Source organism: Manacus candei, unplaced genomic scaffold (genome assembly GCF_025592945.1).
Source record: "Manacus candei isolate 608988 ecotype Guabito, Panama unplaced genomic scaffold, ASM2559294v1 h1tg000026l, whole genome shotgun sequence".
NCBI classification, from domain to species: Eukaryota; Metazoa; Chordata; class Aves; order Passeriformes; family Pipridae; genus Manacus; species Manacus candei.
Window position 1 is genome coordinate 5,867,875 of NW_026138074.1, and position 22,109 is coordinate 5,889,983.

General features: G+C 38.0%; 1 protein-coding gene across 7 annotated transcripts in view; it reads right to left on the reverse strand.

The window, feature by feature from the left end:
• RBMS3 (RNA binding motif single stranded interacting protein 3) overlaps positions 1–22,109 on the reverse strand; it is a 765,077-nt gene that overhangs the window by 69,559 nt on the left and 673,409 nt on the right. For all 7 annotated transcript variants that reach the window (XM_051789016.1, XM_051789015.1, XM_051789013.1 and 4 more), the window contains 4 exons: positions 21,422–21,528; positions 10,060–10,106; positions 2,661–2,757; positions 7–57 (listed from right to left, as the gene is read on the reverse strand). In XM_051789016.1, the coding sequence (XP_051644976.1) occupies positions 7–57; positions 2,661–2,757; positions 10,060–10,106; positions 21,422–21,528 (302 nt within the window). The remainder of the gene's footprint in view (positions 1–6; positions 58–2,660; positions 2,758–10,059; positions 10,107–21,421; positions 21,529–22,109) is intronic.

The window sequence follows — 22,109 nt, forward strand, 5'->3', positions numbered from 1 at the left end:
ACTTACTGTTGGTTGCATAACATATGGCGGATGAGGCATCCATGAAGTACTCTGGACCTGCATATTAAATACTTATAATTAGCACAGAAAAGTTTAAAATTTAACTCAAAGATTTGCTTGAAAATATTCTCTGTATTACAACTATGGTGCTAATTTTGACAAAATACTGAAGTCGTGCAACTCAAGACAAAATTAATTTATGCTTCATAAAGTTATTGACAACAAAGCTTTCAAATTTCATTTGATTATGTTTTCTACCAAAGTTGAAAGTCTGAGATTTGCACCACTTCTATGATTCACATCATTTTATCTCATAAAGCAGTCTTCAACATTCCATATTGTCCTATTTTTTTCATTTGTATTGTTTCCTTTCATCTATCAATATAATCATGAACATGTCATCTAACTGGGTGCAGGAGACATAACACGTTCAAAGTTTATTTACAAAAGTATCTGTATGAACTCTTAGAGGTATAACATTTTCAGAGATCCCAGAATTATTTATTCTGTTTTCTTTAAGAGCTGCAGATCTAATTCAGAGTTTTTGAAACTTATTCCAGTTGAAAGCTCTCATGGTAAAGCTAGCTTAAGAAGTCTCTCCCCTCCAGGATCATTCTTAGCTTGGGCATCTTGGGGTTGGTCTATTCCCACCAGAACTCCATATGCCTCACTGAAGTCCTTCTTTGTTGTTCTGCCTTATGACTGACATGTAACACATTCCAAGGATAGAACGATTTTACTAACAACTACACGCATTACAGAGTGTTTGCATATTTGTGGTGGCATCTTCGAGCCGTAACTCCCTTTTGTGCTACATGTGAATGGTCCACATGTTATCAATAACTCAGACTCAGCCCCAAGAATTGTGTATCTTAGTCTCTTTTTGTATCAGTCTGGGCACCGCAGCACACAACAAGTAAACAAAAAATGTAGCTGTGCTACAGACATCAGTGGGCGCCCCGCTTGCTGTCTACAAGCTCACAGAGATGGGCATGTAACACCTCAGACAGAACATGATCAGGGGTAAAAAGGAGAAAGCTACAAAGTCCCACTTCTCCAGATGCCCTGTGATTTTGTTCATGAAGCAAGTGGTGAGTATTAATTGTATAACTGTGTGCTTCAACATTTGTATACATTTATCAAAGTATATTTTTTCTTGAAAAGCAAGTTCCTCAAAACATCTTTAAAACCAAAACCAGCACACACACATGAAAACACACCTTTACTACAACATTCTATGTTTTGAATCCCCATGAGTTAAAATACACTAGAGCTGCCACAGCTTGCTGCTCATTGCTCCCACTCTTGCACCCTTCCAGTTTCTTCTCTGTGCCAGGGCAAATGCCTTTGGGCTTACATTGCAACCTATCTGAGGAGAATGATATGGGTTAAAAAAATAAAAATGAATGTTTTTGGTGCAAATGCAGCAAACCACAAATGGATGCAATGGTTCAAACCAGAATGAAAGAGGGGAGCAAATGTGAACTGTGCAGCAGTGATGTGTGGGTGGGTGGTTGAGTGGCCTGAATTCAGTTGCCTGAATAAGAGGGAGGAAGTATAACTCTTAAGCCTGCCTCGCTACCAAGAAAATTGCATGTGAGGTGCATTCATATGCCTCTGGCTCTGACACTTCTTTGGTGTTGCCACTTACTGAAATTTGCTGAATTTACCTCATCAAAACAACTTTGGTTTGGCAAGTGTTACATACCCATCTAAAATAAAATAATACAAAAGTCAAAGAAAATTACAAGAATCATTTGTCTTTGAAGATCAAGTTGAAAGCACAGTAACCTCCCAGAATTCTCTGTAAGCAGTACCATACCATCTCAAAACTCCCACCCCCCACAAACCAACCCAAACATTAAGAACAGCCCACCTGGCAGCTTTGCAAGTTTGTATTGCTTATTTCAGATAAGACTCAGGACTGGGAAAGCACTAATGCCATAGGACAGAAATAACTAAAATTGGAAAAGGTATAGCCAATGACCAGCTTCTGTGAAGTGCTATGTTCCCAGAGAATGCTAATAAAACTATACAACCTGGTTTTGACTTCCATTTCAGAAAGCCAAAGCAAGAGAATAATTTCCCAGTGGAAATCTGTGAGGGATATGCTGAAAAGAGAAATTCTGAACAACAAGGCATGTAGCAGACTAAAGAAGGATATGAGGGCAGTTATCCTCAAGTAATTTTTTTTGTTAGGGATTATTGGATAAAAATGAGCACTTTTAAAGGATGCTGTTACTGGAGCCAGTACAGCTGAGGTCAAAAGGTCAAAATACAATGCAGTCAACATAAATGATAAAAAAACACAGTTAAAAAGTTTTGGCTAATGAAGGGGAGACAAACTGAGAAAACATTTCAATTAAGAATGATAAGCTTTCTGGTGTTGTCAGCTGTAAATTAAGCAAAATGTTGTTTTCTAGAGCAGCTGATTGAAATAAAAAATTATGGTGGTTTTCATTACTACTGTAAAGAATGCAGGAAACACTTAAAACTCTACACCAAATGATACCTGAATACTACTAGAAAGACCTTTGTTTAAAGTGTGACTCAAGAGCGCAAGCACTCACACAATTTTCTATGGTATACACTCTGCCTTCATCCACATCCAAAACATAATTAACTGGGAAAAATAGTAGACAAGCGGAAATCTGACGTACCTGATATGTAGAGACAGGGGAAGCAGCAATGAATGGTGTGATTGATGTCTGTGGAATCATGCGGTTTGTTGGAATACTGTACGGTGAGGAATAAAATCTGAAACAAAGAACAAAAGGGAGATTTTTTGAACCTTTTGACTGCTTAGGCTCTGACTAATTCACTGCCTCCTAGGCAAAGACAAAAAGAGTCTACATAGGTAATTTATGTCCATCTATTTCCAAAACCACAATAAAGAAGATGTGATGGTTCCATTGAGCAGATCTTGAAAATGGAAGGAGGAAGAATATTTACACGAAGCATATTTTTTTCACTTCAACTAGCACAAATACAGAACTTCATGATACAAGAAGTAATTATCTGAAATGCAAGGACAGCTGATTTTCCAGAGTGCTAGCTATTGAAAGGAAATTTCTTACGCGATATTGAAGACAATATTACTGATTTCATTTTTACATGCTGTACTGTTTTCTTTTCAGATCTTAATGCTTCAGTGCTGAGAATAACACATTCTATATACATGCCTGAATTATTTTATTAAGGGGTGGCTACAAAAACTCTGGCTGAAATTTTCATATTCATCTAGGCAGAGAGCAAAAAACCCTTATTCTGGTGAAATGTATGAAAAATTATGAGGCTAAATGCCCCAGGCAGCACTGAAAATCTGAGACTGACATGGTTTTATTTCCACTGTTGCATACTATGAACAGAAGTTGCACTATCTCTTGCTTGATGGTAATAAATGTTATATTCTTTCTCCTTCCCTGTCGGTTAATGATTATTGATAAAATTATCACTTGGAAAATATCACTATTGCTGGATTGTGTAAGTACTTAATATGTGTGTGCTCGTAGAGATTTTTGCATTTGCCCTTTTTTCACTTTCAACTGCAGGCCAGAACAATAAAATTGCTTAAAAAAAAGGAATGTTTGTAGTCTTCCAGTTGTCAAAATGATGATATTTTGGACTCAGACAGAAACACTCATGTGCAGCATTTTCTTGTCTGATCTAAACCTCATGTAGATCCTTCTCATAGAGCATGCACCAATGAGTAAGAGAAGATTCTGCACAGTGAAGTGGATTACATTCCCTCTCTTTTTATATTTTTTTCCCCTCCCCACTCTGAAGCAATCAACACTAGCTTTCCATGACAGCTATGTAACAACAAAAAAATCATTACTGGTGTTTAAACAAGTGCTCTATTTCCTGATCGCCCTGGCATCACAGATTCAGTACTAATCAGTCTAGTTCAGACTGGATGCATTCATTGTGGATGTAGGTTAAATAACCACTGACTTCAACCAATAGCCTTGGAAAAACAGGCTGCTCTCTTTGAAGGCTGGGCAGAAACATTCAAAGTTAGGAAGGGAGAGGGGGACAGAGAAGCAATCATTTGTTCTCTCTATTCCAAATCAGATTTTAAAATGCCAAAAGCAGCAGGTGGCGTCTGACTGATTTCTTGTTTAATAGAAATATAATGCTATTTTAAGACCATTTATCTGCCCTTACAATGCTTGCACAGAGACTATTTTAAAACTGTGCCTTTGCCTTATTTTATATATATTGTATAATGAGAACTTAGAGGCATTTTTATCCCATTATATCAAACATTAAGTTCACACAACATCGGGGTAGAAAGGATTTTTACACCACTAGCCAGGTCCATTTATGGCATTAGCATGATGCATGTTATCTAAGTCCTGTACAGGGGTCTTCTCCCTGGTCAATGTTAACCAGAAATCATTTGGACTGTGCTGTTGTTAAGCGGATGAACTAAGAAATGCTGTGTGCAGCAAATGAAAATCATCAATTGCAGACTGACAGAATTTACTCTATAGGTAAAATGCATAATGTATAGAAATACCTATAAACCTCTTAAACTAAAAGATAATATAACACCAAAACTCTTCTGAGAAAACTACATATTTTGTACATTCTGTTCTCATTTCATTCATCAGCCTGGCACTGATGTTGGGTTCATACTCATACTACATATGAATTGCTTGGACAAAGACAAGTATAGGGGAGAAACAACTTTCCATTTGGAAGTAGTGCTGACTCTTTGGAATCAACTCTCCAGTAAATCCCAGCAAATACCAACAAATTTACAGAAAATGTGTGCTAAGCCAAGAACTTGACAGACAGCTTGCCATTTCAGTTTCAGCTTAGAGATGCAGTTATCTGAATAGTACATAAGCTTGTAGAATATACACTATGGTAATGAGAAAAATACAGCCCTTCCAACACCCCTGCCAGTACCATTTATCTATCGTCATTTGGAATACTCTCAAATAAGCATCAAATAAAACATACTCTCAGGATACTCAGCTATATTGTGAAAATTCGTGCACTAGGGCATCAAGAAAGAGAAAGGAAGAAAACCTGATGCTGCAAATGACAATGTGAGAAAATCCATATATTCATATATTCACGTATGTTCATATATTTTAATTTTAATAATAATAGTAAATCAAGTTAATAATCTGATTCACTGTGACAGGTTGTAGGGCAAACATTTTTCAATCAGGAATCTCTTACACCAAGAGACAAAGACTTGTCTTCTTTCCACAGTGTCACTTGTGGCCAAAGGGATCTAAAAATAAAGGATGTGGATCTCTGCCACACATGAAATACAGGTGGTATGGTGAGGATAGGGATGTCCTTGCTGTTGTCAGACCCAAGCAGAGCAACCCTCAGGTATGGGATGCTCAACCTACCAAAGTGCTGGAGCCATGCACTGCCATGACAGGGTCCACTGACAAAGAGGGCTCAACATACCCTCACCATGGGACTCAGAGGCATCTCCCTAAATTCCCTTTGCATACAAATAGGCTAATGTCCTAACACGTAATTGGCTTAAGTGACATGCTGGAGATCTAACAAAAGACAAGAGGAACAAAAATGCAACAGTGGTCTGTTCTGGTGTAAACCCTACAGCATGCCAACAATATCTGCAGCTGCTGACCTTGCTATATTCAGCCTTTGCCTTTTTTTTTCTTTAGGCTCAGGGAGAGGTTAAATGAGGTGGAAGATGCATGTTGTAAGTTCATTCAAGGGAATACAGGATTCTCAGTCATCAGAATATCTATATCAGAAAGCAGAGTGGAAAGTGATATGAGTTATACTGTCTTTGACTCATTTCAGATATATTAAATTATACCTCCAAATTTCCTGGCATTAAAATAAACAGTATCTAGTATGGTATTTTGAGAGCTGTAGACATTGTGGTAGTTGACCTGTGAGCTCCAAGGAGAGCTCTCCAAAAGGCTCAGCTGCATTTTCTGCAAATGCAGTTTGCATCCTCACGTGTGGGGGTTTTTTTGCAGGCATAAGACAATGTCCTTGCTCCTCAGCTGCAATTGAAATGCTAGAAGCACAAGCATGCAGGTGGCAAGGGCAAGGCAAAATGGACATGGTCCGCGTATTAAAAATGGATTTTTTCAGCATGGTCATAAGTACAGGGGAAACTCCTCACTAGGAGGCAAAAAGATGTTCCTCGATGCTCCTAAAGAGGGGTTTATAAAGAAGGGTTCAAAAGAAAACATTTTTAAGAGATGTTGAAAAGAACCATGTTTTCAGTACATCATCAGACACACAGAGGCAGCGTTTTAACAACAGTTTCTGTTGCTTAATAGACAAAGCACATACTCCCCTGCTACATCAACCCTCCCTTCGCATTTGGGGACTGCATTATCTGCAGTGTCTGGTCGCTATTTCCCTGCCAAAAAGTAGAAAAAAAAAATCCATATGGTTCCCATTCTGTGGGGGAATATGCAACCTTCCACACAGAATCTGCACAAGAGAAAGATCCTATTTGCACTGCAATAAACACCATTTGCTCATGCCTCATGCCTGCGGGCAGTACTGAAAAAGTTAGATTCATAAATAGTATCCTGGGGCTCACATAATGTAAGAGTATTACCGAGCATTATCAAGGCAGCAATTTTCTGTTGCAATAAGCCACACAGTCAGATGTTTGAGTTGGAAAAGACCTATCTGAATATTGAGCCCATTGGCCAGCAAATGCACAGTATAGTCCCCCAGATATCAGATATTAAACTGTTACAGTACCTCGCAATCTTAGACAAATGGCCAGGAGGACTCCAGCCTCTGGAACATTTTAAATGAGCTTCCTTACCATGCAAGTACAAGACCTCTATCTTGTTCTTAATATGAGTGCATAAAACTACTAAAACCATGTTAATACCACAAATTGAAAAATAAATAGCATATTACAACAGGCACACTACCCCCCAAAATAAAACTCGAGTACCTTTGTAAATGGGATTCAGAAAAGGCTGATTTTAAACGAAAAAAAGGCACAGAGAGATTGCTAGGTGAAAAGTGCTTATCTACTGAAGCGTATGTTTACCATATCTTCAGTAACTCACACTGCAGTGCTATGGTACACTACGGGCTGGATTCTCCAGTCCATTATACCAGCTTTATGCTGATGTAACTCCACTGGATGCTTAAACAGAGCTACATGGGCATAAAAACAATATAATGAAATGGAGAATCAAGCTTTACAATGTAATAGACACTGAAGAAAATTATCTATTGCTTAGTGGGGAAAAAAAATCTTAGTTATTTTTAGTGAAAGCCTCTCTCTCGCTCTCTTTTGTTTTATTCCTGCTATAGATTTTCAAGGCAAATATGCAGTTATACAGTAATAAAAGTGATAGTACTACACCATGAGCAATGAGAACCCATCTTTTCATTTGGAAACAAGGGTGCAGATTCTTCCCTGAGGTTTGGTTATGGCTCAACTCAAAACCTAATATAATCCACACCTCTTAAGGAACTGCACATTTTAAATACCATGATACCTGCAGAGACGCGTCTCTTTAGTAGACTTTCATGGTCCATATAATCCTCTGTGGACTTAGCAACTTACACGTATCAAAATGCATCTATTGACCCAATAGAGAGCTCTAGTAGATGTCAGCATGTGCAGTGAATCTTTCTTCTTAAGTTTTATTGGTAATTCATAAGTCTTCTTGAATCATCACCTCAACTTGGTTATCTTTTACATTTCCCATCCCCAGCCTCAGTTCACTAAGCTCCACACCCAGTGGGAGCACCAGCACACACAGATCTGTGCAACTCATGCTTATCACAGCAGGTCAGCACCTGCTTGTCCCAACTGCTGCACAGACCAGACCTGCTACAAGGAAGTGGCCTTTATTTTACAGACCTTTGCGCAACATTGTTCCACGTAAACCTTAACAGCTTGACCCACCTTACTGCCAAAGTATCATGCAGCATCATTCGTGCAAGAGGGGGTGTGGGCACAGCATCAACACAGGGGGGGCTGTAAGCAGCAGCTCTGTGCTCACTTCCAGACTGCCCTCACCACTAGGAATATCAATGTGTTTGCCCAATGTCCCTTCACTGATAACTGAGTTAACCTGTTTTACTTCATAGTCATTAAGAGCCTTTAAGTCTCTTGCACCATGACCACACTACTGCTATGATGCCTGTGTCTCGTGTCAGCAAGCAACAGACTGCATTTACATATTTTACAAGCAAAAAGCATCGACTTAACTAAAATAAACCCCATGAGCAAAATTTTCAATGTTCTTGCAAGTAAAGAGGTTTATGAAAAATAATAAAAATTTATATCTACAGGATATGTAGAGATGACTATGTGAATGCCTGGGCAGATTAAAAAAATCCAGTGTAACATGGCAGGAAAACAATTGCATAACTTTTGATGGACAAATTTTTCTGCATAGTAAGAGCTTCTTTGATATTGCATACAATCAAGTTCTCACCACAAGAGCATTTTGAATGATGGTTTAGTTCTGATGAAACTGAAAATATTTTGACACTCTAGAAAGAAGAGATACGTCAAAGCAGTAATTAATTGTCACTCTTAGAGAGATATCTGGTACTGTAGTATATCTCGTGCTCTACAAATAAAAGAATATTTAAAAACTGCACAGCTGAAATTCTCCGTTGTATACAATTTCTTTTCCAAATGATCAGTGACAGCGTGTTCAAACGATTGAGTGACCAAACCATCCGAGCAGTCTGACCTGAACACCGTGCATGCTCGTTGATACAAATCATGTCTGATTCTGAGACAACGTTCATAACTTCAAAAAATTATTCTTGAATTAAAATAATATTAATCACAAGGATCATTCAAATTACAGTTTCCAAAACATTCACATAACTGACATGCAGGAATTTATTTGAAATAAAAGCCAGTTTTTTGCAAGAAACACTGGTGGATTATGAACCAGTGATGATTTTATTCAGAGACTATAATATTTTACCAGCTGAAAAGTATAACAATAGAAGAGAAAAACTCATTTGGAGGTCAAAACAGGGAAACAGAAGCAGAAGAATCTGAAATCACAACTCCAAACAAGCTATCTTTTCTTCTGAGTTTGGCCTCTTCCTCCACACATGGGAATATCACGAGTCCTACAAAAACATTGCTTGTAAAGGGCAATTAATCAAAATAGACTATTACTATTGATTTTAGTAGGGTTTTTTTAACTATGGGAATGTTAGTTTTTTTCCTAAATGTTTCAACTAGCAGTGCCCTAACAAATATTTAACAAATAAAGTCATTCTCATCTACATCAATAAATTTTCCCATTCAGCTGGAGAACATAGATCGGAATTTAATAACATATCAAACGTCTCTCTGATCAAAGAGTGACTGTCAAGGGGTTCAGGGCCAAACCTCCTGCTTCTTTTCAAATTGTTGTTAACCTCTCTGAAAGTAGAGTTAGATTTCAAGGATATCTTTTTCTGGTTCATGAAATATTTGGAACTGCAATCACGCAGGTAAATAATGTGATGATGTAATTTCTCTGCTCAATTTGAGAAAAAGTTGCAAATCCTTGTGTCAGCAAATGGTAGCTGAGAAGTGAAGAAGAGTGTTGCTCAGAATTTTACCCCTGAATTCCATCTGCTTACACACTAATTTAAGGCTTTCTCCCTATCTGGCATTTTTATTCAGACAATGCCATGGATGCTAGCCAGCCTGCAGAGAGAACCCCAGATGAAGTAATAGCTCTATTATCCAAAATACACTGGAATCTTCAATGATTATTTTAACAAAAGCAAAGTCAGTAAAGGAAAACTTTACTGGTTTCCACTTCATGACAGAGAGAGATTAAAAAAACATCCACTAACATTGGGCAAATAGAGATGGAAACTATCAGGAAAAACAGCTTCCCATTCAAAAAGATATTGCAAACAAGAGGGCATAAAAAGAAAAGGGAAACTAAAAGCAGAAGTTGACAGTATAGTTTTACATGCTTCAGACAAAATATGACTGGGTCAATTTGCTTCTGAAAAAGTTTCACCACAGAAAGAGAAAATAGAAGATGACATTCAAAATAATTTTTAAAAAGGCATAAGAAAACATGCATTCCTTACCCATTCTGTATAGCAGCTGTTGGATCATAAGTCAAAGCCATGCCAGCCTGCACATAGTTAGGGAAGAAAAACAGATTTTTACTATTACTGCAGGAAAAAAAAATGACATGAAACATATTCTAAGCCAATATGAATAAAAACTGAATGCAACTTATATGGAAATCTAAATTCTTAAGGGAAGCTCAGATGGCCCAAAGCAGCACGGAACAGATTGGTTACCTCCCCTGCCTGAGAGATCACTGAGAAACAGATCTGTTCAGTCTGTTGGTTGTCATCTCTCCATAACATTTATGGCAAATGGAGCTTTTGTTGCACCAGTATCAGTTAATAACTCCATTGAAATCTATGCATTTACAGCTGATTACTCACTATAAAAAGACAAGGTCAAATCCTGCTGTTGCCTGTGAGACAGGTAGTTGGTAAACATTCCAAAGTTAACTTCATGAGAGATCCTCAGGAAGGAATCTCATCTTTTCTAAGGTCACACCCTGCATGACCCTAGCCTATCGTTTCCCTGGGGTGCCACTCATATTTACAGTCAATTCATTACCATGAGACAAGAAAAAAAAATGAGCTGTGAAGCAGAAAAGCTTGAGCTTTTAAACAAGGCTTTTAAAATACTTCAGAGGTCTGGACAGCAAAAGAATTTGTTAATGTGTTACACAGAGCTTTTCAGCTGCCATTTACCACCAGGCAGACAATGACCTGTGCAAAAGGATTTGGCAGTGTCAAAACATTGTCCAGTTAACAACTGTCATCACTGCCACCATTAGCAGACATATCCACAGGTACCACAGGAGAGTGAGAGAGCAGGGCCGGAGATAGAATTTACTGCTCCACCTTATGCTCCAAGACAGCAGTCAGGGTCACGCAGGAAAGACCTTTTTTCCCCCCCAGACATGGAACAGACAATCTCTCCTCCCACATACTGCATTTGCTTTAACTTTTTGCCTTCCTTATCTATTTTTTCCCCTCCCTTTGTGAAATACTTTCCAACGTAAGACACTACCATGAGATGGAAGATGGAAGAAATTGCCCTTTGTACGGGACTAGAAGCATAGGGGAGAGGAACCCCATTACTCAAGGTGTTGCTTTCCCATTGGCAGCAGCTGAAAAAATGCCATGGCACCATCCCACTCCAAGGCACTGTTTCTCTTTGTTTGTCATACATATCCCTATGTTTGTTGCCTGAGACAGGCAGCATTTTCTTCAAGGACAGATGCTTTACCAACCATGTGGCAGGGTCTGTGCTCCTGCTGGGAGTTTTTAATGCCCCTAAATCCATCTACTAAAATACTTTTGAATAATGGCGTCTGCCCCCTTCCAGATGGTTGCTCCAACAGGTCAGGAAAGTGTTTGGGCTTGCCAGGTTCCTCTGCAGGCAGGTGAGCAGCCAGGGTAAATGCTCCAGTGACAAGCAGGCAGAGAGCGGGCAGCACTCCTGGAAGAGCCAGGTTAGCCAGCAGCTGCACAGTGGTCTAAGAGGAGATGGTCCAAATTTCCAGAGGCAAAAAATAGTTTCTGCTCTGAAAGGCAAGGTTTCACACTACCTTATGCCGCCAAACAAAAGGTTCATGTCTTTATTAAATTTGTATAATTTTCTCATTATTCTTTTAAACAGATGCTAGGGCAAATGCTTTGCTTTGTGAAAATGCCACTGTTTTAATAAAATATGTAGTCTTTCCCAAGCAAAGGAGACTAAGTCAAAGTACACGTGGCTGTTTTTTAAAAAAAGTATTCACTTAATACAAAGAAAAATAAAATGGCTATTTCTGCAAGTTTAAAATGTCAAAAAAAATGAATTTAGGGTGACCTCAACCACTACTAATTTTGATGTAAAAAATAAATTAGCTCAGAAAATCATCATCCCTTACTTAGTTAAATATTCTTATGTCTTATACGTTCTCAGCATATTATAGTGTTTGGAAAGGTTGCATTAATTCCTAATGGGAATATGTACATTTCAAAACAAAAGAGAGATAATAAAACTTTAATATCATAAACGTTTTTTGAATGCAATACATTTTTGAGGAAAAATACTGTCTTGTTCTCCTTTCTATTTTCAACACTTATAAAATTTGTTATTGTTCTCTTTTTATACTCCTGCACTGGTAAAGACAACCTAAATAGTATGTAAAAGCCCTAGAGGGACAGAAAAATTAGCTCTAACAACTCAAAAAAAAAAAAAAGAAAAAACCCATCAAAAACCAAACCTTTTAAATAACTTAAGATATTCTCTATAAATTGAGGTGTTGACATTTTAACGTCTCATCACATATCTACTCAAGACTAAGGACAAAACCACTTATAATTTCTTGGGAAAGGACAGATCCAAGCTTTCAATATTAGGGAGTTTCTACATCTAATCGTCCTTAGAATTGCATGGATCAGAGCTCACTATATTCCACAGCTCACATTAGTGACCTTGGGACAAAATGGCAACAAGGGAGGTAGTTCTGTGAGGAAAGGGGAAATGAACAACTGGTGTTATTTTAGTTTCTTTGACATACGTAAGAATGAGGCTGCAGAAGAGACAAAATGCAGCAGCTCTTTCACTGCAGCCCAAACAATGTTCACCATCCATGTGAGACCTGCAAACACATATTTATGCCACTTTCAGTTATGGTGCTTTCCTCGTGGATATTTGAGTACATGGTCATTGCACAGACCCTCAGCTTGTCCTCCAACTCATCACGCCCCAGACCTGTGTGTGGGTGCATGCAGACAGACTGCACATATTCCATTCTCTATATATTAGCATCAGGCCCATTACATAGCATCACTATTAGGAATAGGGGACACAGTTGTGTGCCTGGAGAGTATAAAATATGAAAGGCTAGACACTCCTTTCCTTATCCATGCTCCATACCGCATGGAGACAGATTATCAGAATCTGTTCAAGTACTTCAGCATTTACCAATAAAGGAAAAGTTTCACATTAGACAAAGAGGACACAGCATGTGGCAATATGTGCATATTGTAACCACCTACAGTTTGCCCAGTAATATTGCTACTATCCCCCATTGCTGAATAGCCTTAAACAGCTGCTATTTCAAATAGCTGCTAACACAGGACTATTTACTTCTTTCTCATCAAGTTGTGTAATTCCTCCCTACAAAATTATGCTGGCTAGAAGCCCAGGAGTGGCAACAGTTAGCCTGGACCAGTCAAAGATTTATGATCTGAAGCATCCTCATTCATCAGGAATAAAAACTGATGTGCAATAATAACTTACTGGAAAATTGTTTGCACTTTCCTCCATAGCACACAAACAGGAATTCCAAAAATACCAAATACAGAATATGAGGGTGGCACCAGACTTCTATGTGATAAAGGTCCAGCTTATTCTTTCAAAACCAGAACTGAATATAGCCATCACAGCGCTTAATACAGACTGAGCTATACTGAGGCAGAGGCTGATGCCTCTAGAGCAGCCCTTTGTCGTGCTGTGTTTTCTTCCGGATTTTTTGCATCCACTGCTTTGCTCATGTTTCAGTGAAAGGACACGGTCTTATTCCTGCTTCTGATAGTGATACTTCCCGATGAGATGGAACCTGAGAGAGTGGTACTAATGATGGACTGCTGCTTTAGGAAAGTATTTGTCAGATAAATCTTCTATGAAGGAACAACTGAACCACATAATTTTTATGCCACTCAGTCAGATAATGGATATGCACTAAGCTATTGAATGAAAATCTTGCACCTCAATATTTCAATATGCAATCCTTTAAAGTAATCAAAAAAAAGGGATAGCTGCTATCAGTTCCATACGTAATGGAAATAAAGATCCTTCTTAATGACTACTGGTCTGTTCAGAAAGTCAGGTGACATAGAAATAAAACAGCTTGTTTAAAATATCATGTTTTTAAAAAGACTATTTAAACCACGAATTTACTTATCTCTGATACTTAAGACAAAGGAATGAAAATTTTTGCTATTTTTCTGCATTTTTCTAACTATTGACATCAGTAAACAAAGAGATTCTAAGAACAAGAGACTCAGTCTGCACCTTTTTAAAATTTTAACTCTTTCCTTCAATAAAGAGCAGGAAATATCAAAAAGCCTCTGGAAGGCAAGGGTTCCCCAGGAAGTTTGAAGGCCTTTGTTCAACACTTCACGGTGAAAAATTTTCCATGGGCAAAGACAAGGTGTTCCGTTTCTTGGTGGTTTTTTTTCACCTCTCTTTGTTATATTTCAAACATAAATGAGCACATTTGCCTCATTAAAAAGACTCTTAGACCATCACATTTGCATTTCTTATGTAAATTGGATTTGTAAATCTCTCAAAGAAATGATTAAGTTACGGAGTGATTATTAAAAAAATGATCACACCTTCAATATTGTGTGAAACAAGGTGGGTTCATTATTTCTCTTCCAAATCTCTGTGACATCTCACAAGAAGAACATTTATGAGTGCAGTATCTGTCTTCCAGCAAGCATAAATACCCATAAATGACCATTTTGTTCTGTGCATCTTTGGTGCATCTCAGCCTCTTTTGTGTTGCTGGGAAGCAGCTTACATTAACAACTTCACCATCACATCACCACCTACTCTCAGTGTACATGTCTTTCCAACTCTGGGGGCAAAAATTCACCATAATATCGACTGGCTACAGAGATGTGCTAGGCCTCTTCCTCAGAGGTGTGACTTCCACATTATCTCCTTGAACCTGTCCTGGTCAGTCTATGCCTAGTGCTGGAGCACCTGCACAAGGCAAGACTGCTGTCACCACAGAATTTCATATTGTGCTAAAGGCCACAGTCCCATTAGAAAAAAATTGGAGAGGTCTACAAATTAAAAAGGGGTGAAATCCATGGATGTGATGGGATTTCCAAGCAGAAGACCCCTTGGATTTCTCCTTTCACCTCCTTAGGGTGAGATTTGGAAAGGTAAGGTAGTAGAAAGGTAAGGCAGAACTTGGAAACACCATCTCAAGACTATTTGGGAGTGGTGGCCCTACATTGGAGACTGGAGAGAAGCTGACAGACTTAGTTCAGGTGAGCCCCAGGGTGACTGCCAGCAGGAGGGAGCCTCTGCATTTCGCTGTGGCAATTACGCAGAATTACCTGTTTTGTGAAACATTTGCATGGGATTTCTACACTCAGACTCAAGGGATTTCTGTGATGAACTGATGTGGGAGTTAGACCAGAAGACAAGTCTCTCTTCCCCATCTCCTCTGACTCATACCTTCGTCTTTTCACAGGAGGACTATCATCCCAGGGGAATGGATGTGCCCTTGGCTACTACAGCCAAATCAAATGAAATTTCAACACTCAGATTCCTGTACTTGTTTTGTTACCATTGCTAATATCTGCCAGGCATCACAACACAAGCATCTCTTGTGCTCTGACAGCAGATACTCTGAAACACTTGGAAGAAAGAAGAGGGAATAGGGTGAAAAAATCATCAACCCAAATGAGATTCATTTAAAATACTAATTTTATAAAATAAGCTCAGTCACAAGTAAAGTCAACTTGGCAGAATTCCTTCCTTTGATTATTTAAACAGTTCTGTCAGAAATATTCCACATTATTAGAAATATTTTTGAATTCAATTCTGAATAAACCCCTGTACCTTTCCTTTTTAGAGAAAGATAAATCTGGAATGTAAATGTGACATCTTTTGGATATATAGATGTACATGAAAGAAATGGAGCATTTTCCAGTAATGTGTGCTCCTTAAGCTGCTGCAAGTTGTGAGAAAAAAAAAGGTGGTTGTGGAGAGAAAAATATATAACGGTGATGTCAGACTTGAGAAGTGATTCATGAACCTCAGAAGGTCAAAGGCTGCACTGATAGACACAATGACAAGTTCATATACCTAAATGAATGACAAGAAACTCTTTTGCCCTACAGAACTGGAATGGAAGTCTGACCTACACACCTTCTGTTCTTTGGGTCGAGTCACTTTGTTCCCACTTCAATTTATCTGATTAGTTAAAACATAAGTGCTGAAGTCTACAAATTTTGAAAAAAGAAAGAAAAAAGAAAAGAGGACATATGTAATACAACATAATTTTTCTGTTTCCATGGCCCGCTCATACATTTAACTTTGCCATCTTCAGGTCTATGAACCATTCACTTCTGGGGATCCAGCACATCCATTTTGCCATAAATCTGACCCAGTGTTATATCAGCTGTGGATTACAGTCACAACCGCACACTAGATGTATGTGCTACAGTGAGTTGGGAAGACTTCCAGGGATGGCTTGCAGCACTAGTGAAAATGGTAGTCCACGTGTTGGGGACACAGCAGAAAAAGGTATGTCCTTTCCCCCTTTCTACAACATCTGTTTGTTCTGCCTAAGAAAACACTGTTGTAGGAGCAGAACTGGGAGGAAAACCCAACTGCAGAAAAATCTCCAGGGCAAATGGCATGACATTTTTCACCACAGAAGGAAATTCAAAGCCAAAATGAAAACTAAGAAAATTCATCTCTGAGAACAGGTACAGTGATGATTCTATTTTAACCAAACCACGGCCCTTATTAAGAGTAAAACCAGTCCCTTATAAAATCCTGATTTCAGTAACAGTGATTTCATAGGTCATTAGTTAAAAATATTACTATGTGCTTTATAAGCTCAAAATCCAACCATTTAAATTGGTCTTTGGGTTTTGAGCCACTAAAGTGCCTTTTCAAAATGTTGCCCACAATGACAGAGTCATGTGTTTTGAAGAATATTTAACTCATTGCTTTGCACCTTTTCACTTATTGGTTAGTTATCTTTTTTGCTAAACTAAGTTTTTGTTGAAAATAAGCATGCAAAGTGCCAATATTTAACTTACATGCATGCTAAATATATGTAGTAAATGACTTTGTGGGTGGTTTACATATGAGGGTACTACTGCTTATCTGGACAGAACTGGAAATTGCCTCTCAGAGTAAAGAAAAGTTATTTGTCTAGGTACAAAATACATCAGCCCTAGACACTGAGGATTATGGAGCACAACTAAGTAGTACCTATCTCCTTGGAAGCATATAAACAATCTATGTCTGAGTTATAAATGGGCCTGCAACAGAACTACTAATCATTTCTAAATGCATGCTGCTGGTAAAGAAGGGACAACTGGCACCAGGAACAACTGCTTTTGCCCTTCGCTGGTACTGACTTAAAAAAATTCAGGAAGTCTCTTAAATTACCCATTTTTTATGTTTTTCTCTCTAAATTACTGTTTGCATTAGGCAAAGTTGTAATAAGCAGCAGATAAAAAGAGAAACTGTTAACAAAAGCAACATTCCCGAACTACTGGGTCATCTTATTTTTCTAAGAAAGAATTAAAAGCATGTTTAATTCTTTAGATATTCCACCAACTGGTCTTGAAAGAAAACAAAGGAGAAATGAGGAAAGGAGGAAGAGAAGAAAGGAGAGGAAAGAAGGGTAATCTTTTGATTATTTAGAAACAAAAAATGCAATCCAGATTATAGAAGCAAAAGAGTATTCAATAGAAGAATAATTGGTAGCAATTACTAAATATCATTATAGACATCAGACCAAATTCAATGGCAAGTGGGTTGCATTCAGTGGTGCATCTCATTGTTGTGGTATATGCCTGTGGTATCACCCTGTAATGGTGATATTCTCTTACAAGAAAGACAACAAAAATATTTTAATTGTCTAAATTTTACAGAAACTAGCAAATGAAATGCCAAAGACTTCAAAATATTATGGCTCTAAAAAAACTCTTAATCACTCTGGGCTGACCAGATATAGAAAGGCTACAATTTCCAGAACTGTAAACAATAATAAACTTTGGGTAGATTTCTCCCTTTCTACTAGATAATTTTCAAACAAACTCTCTCTTAAATACACGTATCAAAAACGTATTTCTGAATAACCAAAACAAAGCTTCAGTAAATCTGCAATAGAAGATTATCTTGCAAAATTTATGTTCAGGCTTTTAATCCAATCTGATCTCAATTTGTGACTACACTTAATTCCCTGGGTGCATTCTCAGCTAAATGAACATTTTTCGGGAGCTATGTCACCCACCTCTAGACTTGTCAATTGCAATTTAGAGGTAAATTAAATCAAATATTTTACAGACAGAATTTGAATATGATTATACTCTCTCGCCATCTCAATATGATCTTGTCAGGACAAGTTTCAAAACAGAGTGCTGAATTAAACCAGGGTGACATATGAGAAACTAGCCTGAAAAAAAATTACTGACCTCTGTGCAGAAATTATGTCAGCAAATATTTCCAGCATTTGCAGGTTTCACTATACATTTATTGCACTTCTATGTTAGATGTCTAACTTGACAGCCTTGTACAAAACCATTGCTAAATCCAAACTCTTGGCTCCTTAGTCCAGAACTGGTCAGCCATCACAAATCCTTAGTTAAATCTCTCAGTAAATCTGTTGAGCATTTCCTGGGACTTCAAGCAAGAGAGGTAGGTCAAGAACTAAAAAGTGCTATTCAAGATCTGGCATTCTTCCCTGGTTGCAACTGGCCAAATAACCAAGTACCAAACCCACCCACTCCCACCCCCCACTTCCTTTAAAAAGGAAGCCAATTTAACAGCCAGTTAAAGTATTTCTATATGGCTGTGAAGAAATCTATAAAGATGTATATGATAAGAATAAGATTTTCTATTGCATTCTGCAATATGACCTGAAAACTTTACCAAGAAAAAGAAAGTAATCCTGTTTTATAAAATTCCACAGAAGTTCTTCATAAAAGAGAGTAAAACCGCAGAGAACAGCATGGCCAGAGAGAACACTGCAGCAAACCTGCTTCTCCCCACTGAATCTTCTGCCATTCCCTCCCTACAGCAGAGTACTGGGCACAGTTGTCTGTCTCTATTTTGCATGCTCAAGTTTGAGGCGAGTGACAGAATGGCTGGCGTAATTTCTCTCGGATCTGCCCTTCCGACAAATAATCCTCATGCACGCCTAATGTTTTAGAAATGCCCTTCACGCAAGTATTCAAGAATGCAAAGCCAAAACACATCTTGATGTAAATACCAAAGGATTTGGTCAGGGTGGAAATACTAAGGGAGTAATCTCTTGGATGCTATTTCAATACTTTTCTTTGGGGAAGAAACAGAGAAAAAGTAGAGGTGAGGGGAATATTTCCAGATACCATTTGTAATTGGAACCATGACACTTGTCATATATCAATTATTTCTCACTACTCACTGCCTGTTCTTTTTAAGAGAAATTAAAGCTGACAGGAATAATTGTAGGAAGGTTACCTGAATGCTGCTACTTAGAGAACAACTGAATGATACATCATGCTTAGAGTAAGATTATTAAGAGACAAAGAGTTAGAAAAACCCTATTGCATATAAAATAAAAGAGTAATTATACAAAAAAATTTCACATTGGAGATAAGAAAATTAACAACAGTGGGGAAGAAATCCAAGAAATTATTAACCCTAAAAGACAATATGTATCCTTGTCTTTGACACTCTGAGTAGTAAATATCTAATGTGCAACAAAGTATTAACCAGATGTTAGTTAACAGAGAAAATCTAGTCTGAAATATTTCTGAGTTTGTATCTTTACAATTTTTCCACATTTGTACATTACACCATGACAACAGCTCTGTAGTTGACTGTGATCAACAATAAGGAATGACATCTCCCAGTACTGAAAATTAATTTTTAAGTGTTGGTACTATAAGCACACCAACCACACCTTGCCTCTAGCTCACCATGATATTACTGTGCTTAACAGGTAACACTCCACTAGCAGCAAATGAACTATGCAGGATATAATAAGCTGATGCCTAGAGGCCACAGGCATAATGGTGGCTTGCTGGCTTTAACTATATTCTCTTTTTTCATTGATTTGAACTGAAGGAAAAAGAGAAGACTGGAGATAATAGCTATGATGGTATTTACTGTATAAACAGGGATTTGGAGGTCTTTAAAACACGGATTGTTGACCTTATTGAGGGTTTATTACTGTCTCCTCTATATACACCTTTGTTTTTTTCAAGCTCTGTTTACCCTGACCTGAGTCTACTGCTTGAAGTACTTCTTGGTCACTTGTTCCTCAGCAGACCCTTAATGTGACAAACCATAATGGCTCCTGAGAAGACATCTCCATTTCTTGAGACATACAGCACAAGAGACTGCAATGAACCTTTGGAGACTTCTGCAATCTCCTAGAGCAAATGTGTCTGCTGCACTGAGATTTTCAGCCCACGGAGCTAAAAATGGATCATTGTTGTTGGAACAGGGTACAATAACCACCTTGGTGGTGGGAAAAATTTGTACACTTTCAAACAGCCTTTCTGTTTGTGTTAGGGTATGTATGTCATAAACCAGTGGTCTGAAAACTATCAGCTAGCAAAATCAAATCATTACAAAAAAGCAGAAATCATCTAGTAATCCTCATATAACTTAGAAATACCAATTATATTTTTTTAATTTCCTTGTAAAATTGAAGCAAAACCCACCAAAAAACCCACAAATAGACAAACAAACAAACAAACCAACCAGAATTCCCCCCCACCAGCTTGTATTCTTGTGGGTCCCAATTGAGCAATATACTTTTTTTCCTTAAAGTCTCAATCATAAATACAAAGAATAGTTGTTTAGGATAGAAATACTTGTAAGTCCTTCAGCCTTCATAGCTATCACCATGTATAAGAAGGGACTATGACCAGGTCTACCTTATTAATCTTTATTCTATAATTAAATTCCAAAATAGTAAACAAACTCCTGAAGAGTTAAATAATTTTCTTTCCTCTTTCACTCGCATTTGGGGACACTTCACATACAAGAACACAGAAAAGAAACTCCAGTAACAGACTATTTGCAGCATAGCAGAAAGCAACTACTAGATTATTTTAAAACTTTGTACACATGATGTAGCTGATGCTATTGTAAACCATTTTGTGTTGAACAGAATGAAGAGCTGAGCCCAAATAAGCTTGCAAAAAACTTTTACATGGACCCTACATCTGGATGCGTAAGTACATCTTTCCTTTTTGGAAAAGTCCACCTATTTCCTAATAATCTTTTATCACCAGGAACTAGACGGAGAAAATAACACTGTTCATTTGCTTCAGTGCAAATTGATTTGATTTGTAAAAGGTACACCACAGGTGCTGATTGGCACACCAGTAAGAGAATACTCGGTTCAGGTCCGGCTGTAGACAGAGCGCTCACGGTGGGACCAGGCTGTGCACTGTTCTACACCAAACTTGGAAATTTTCCCTTCCTGTAACTTACACTCCACACATTATCATAAACCTTCATCTCTCCACTGCTTACAAAGCTTTTTCTGTATGAAACTGCTGTATTTGGTGTGCAATCTGATTTCTTCGTAGCCCTGAAAGGTAGACCTCCAGGTCTGTAGCTGACTTCTGCCAAACCCCAGGAAAATAATTGCCGCGTGGCACTTACCTCTCCTTCTCTGGGCCACGGCCTTCCATTCTGTGTGTATTTGCTTTGATTCTGGCGCTTCTTTTGCCCTCCATCAGCAAATTTGCACAGCAAAGGCTCAGTGGGGGCTGTGAAGACAAGAAATCCAGTCTATATTAGCATCCCCCCCAAAGAAAGTGATTATACCAGCAACAGTAGTGCTTTGTAATACTGATCTTTTGAAGTAAAATCTTGCCTTCTGCAGATATTTTTTGCCTCTTTTAGCCTTGACTCCAGTGGCAGCTGTTCTTATTAACTAAGCTTCAAAAAATATATACTGGCAGCCCTTAAAAGAATTTAGCAAATATTGTTGAAAAAATAATCAGCCTACGCAAAATGGTAAATTGCTGTAGTGGAATAGTATAGTCAGGCATTAGTTCCAGCTAAGTTAGACACGTATTCATGACCAGCATTAGTGCAAGGATAAACACCGCTTTACTAAAGCAGCTTTCTGTTTTTATTGTAAAAACTTTGCAAGAACCTGTTTAAGGAATAAGTGTTCTCACTATTTCAGTGTTTCTCAGCACCCAAACCTTTAAAAATCTGAATAAACAGAACAGAATAGAAACTTTTGCCAAGTACAGTCCAATTAGCTTTCTTTTCCTTTTAACTCCTCTTTTAAATAAGTTGGCAGTTGGCAGCTGAGGAAACCTTTTTCCTCTCCAAGTGA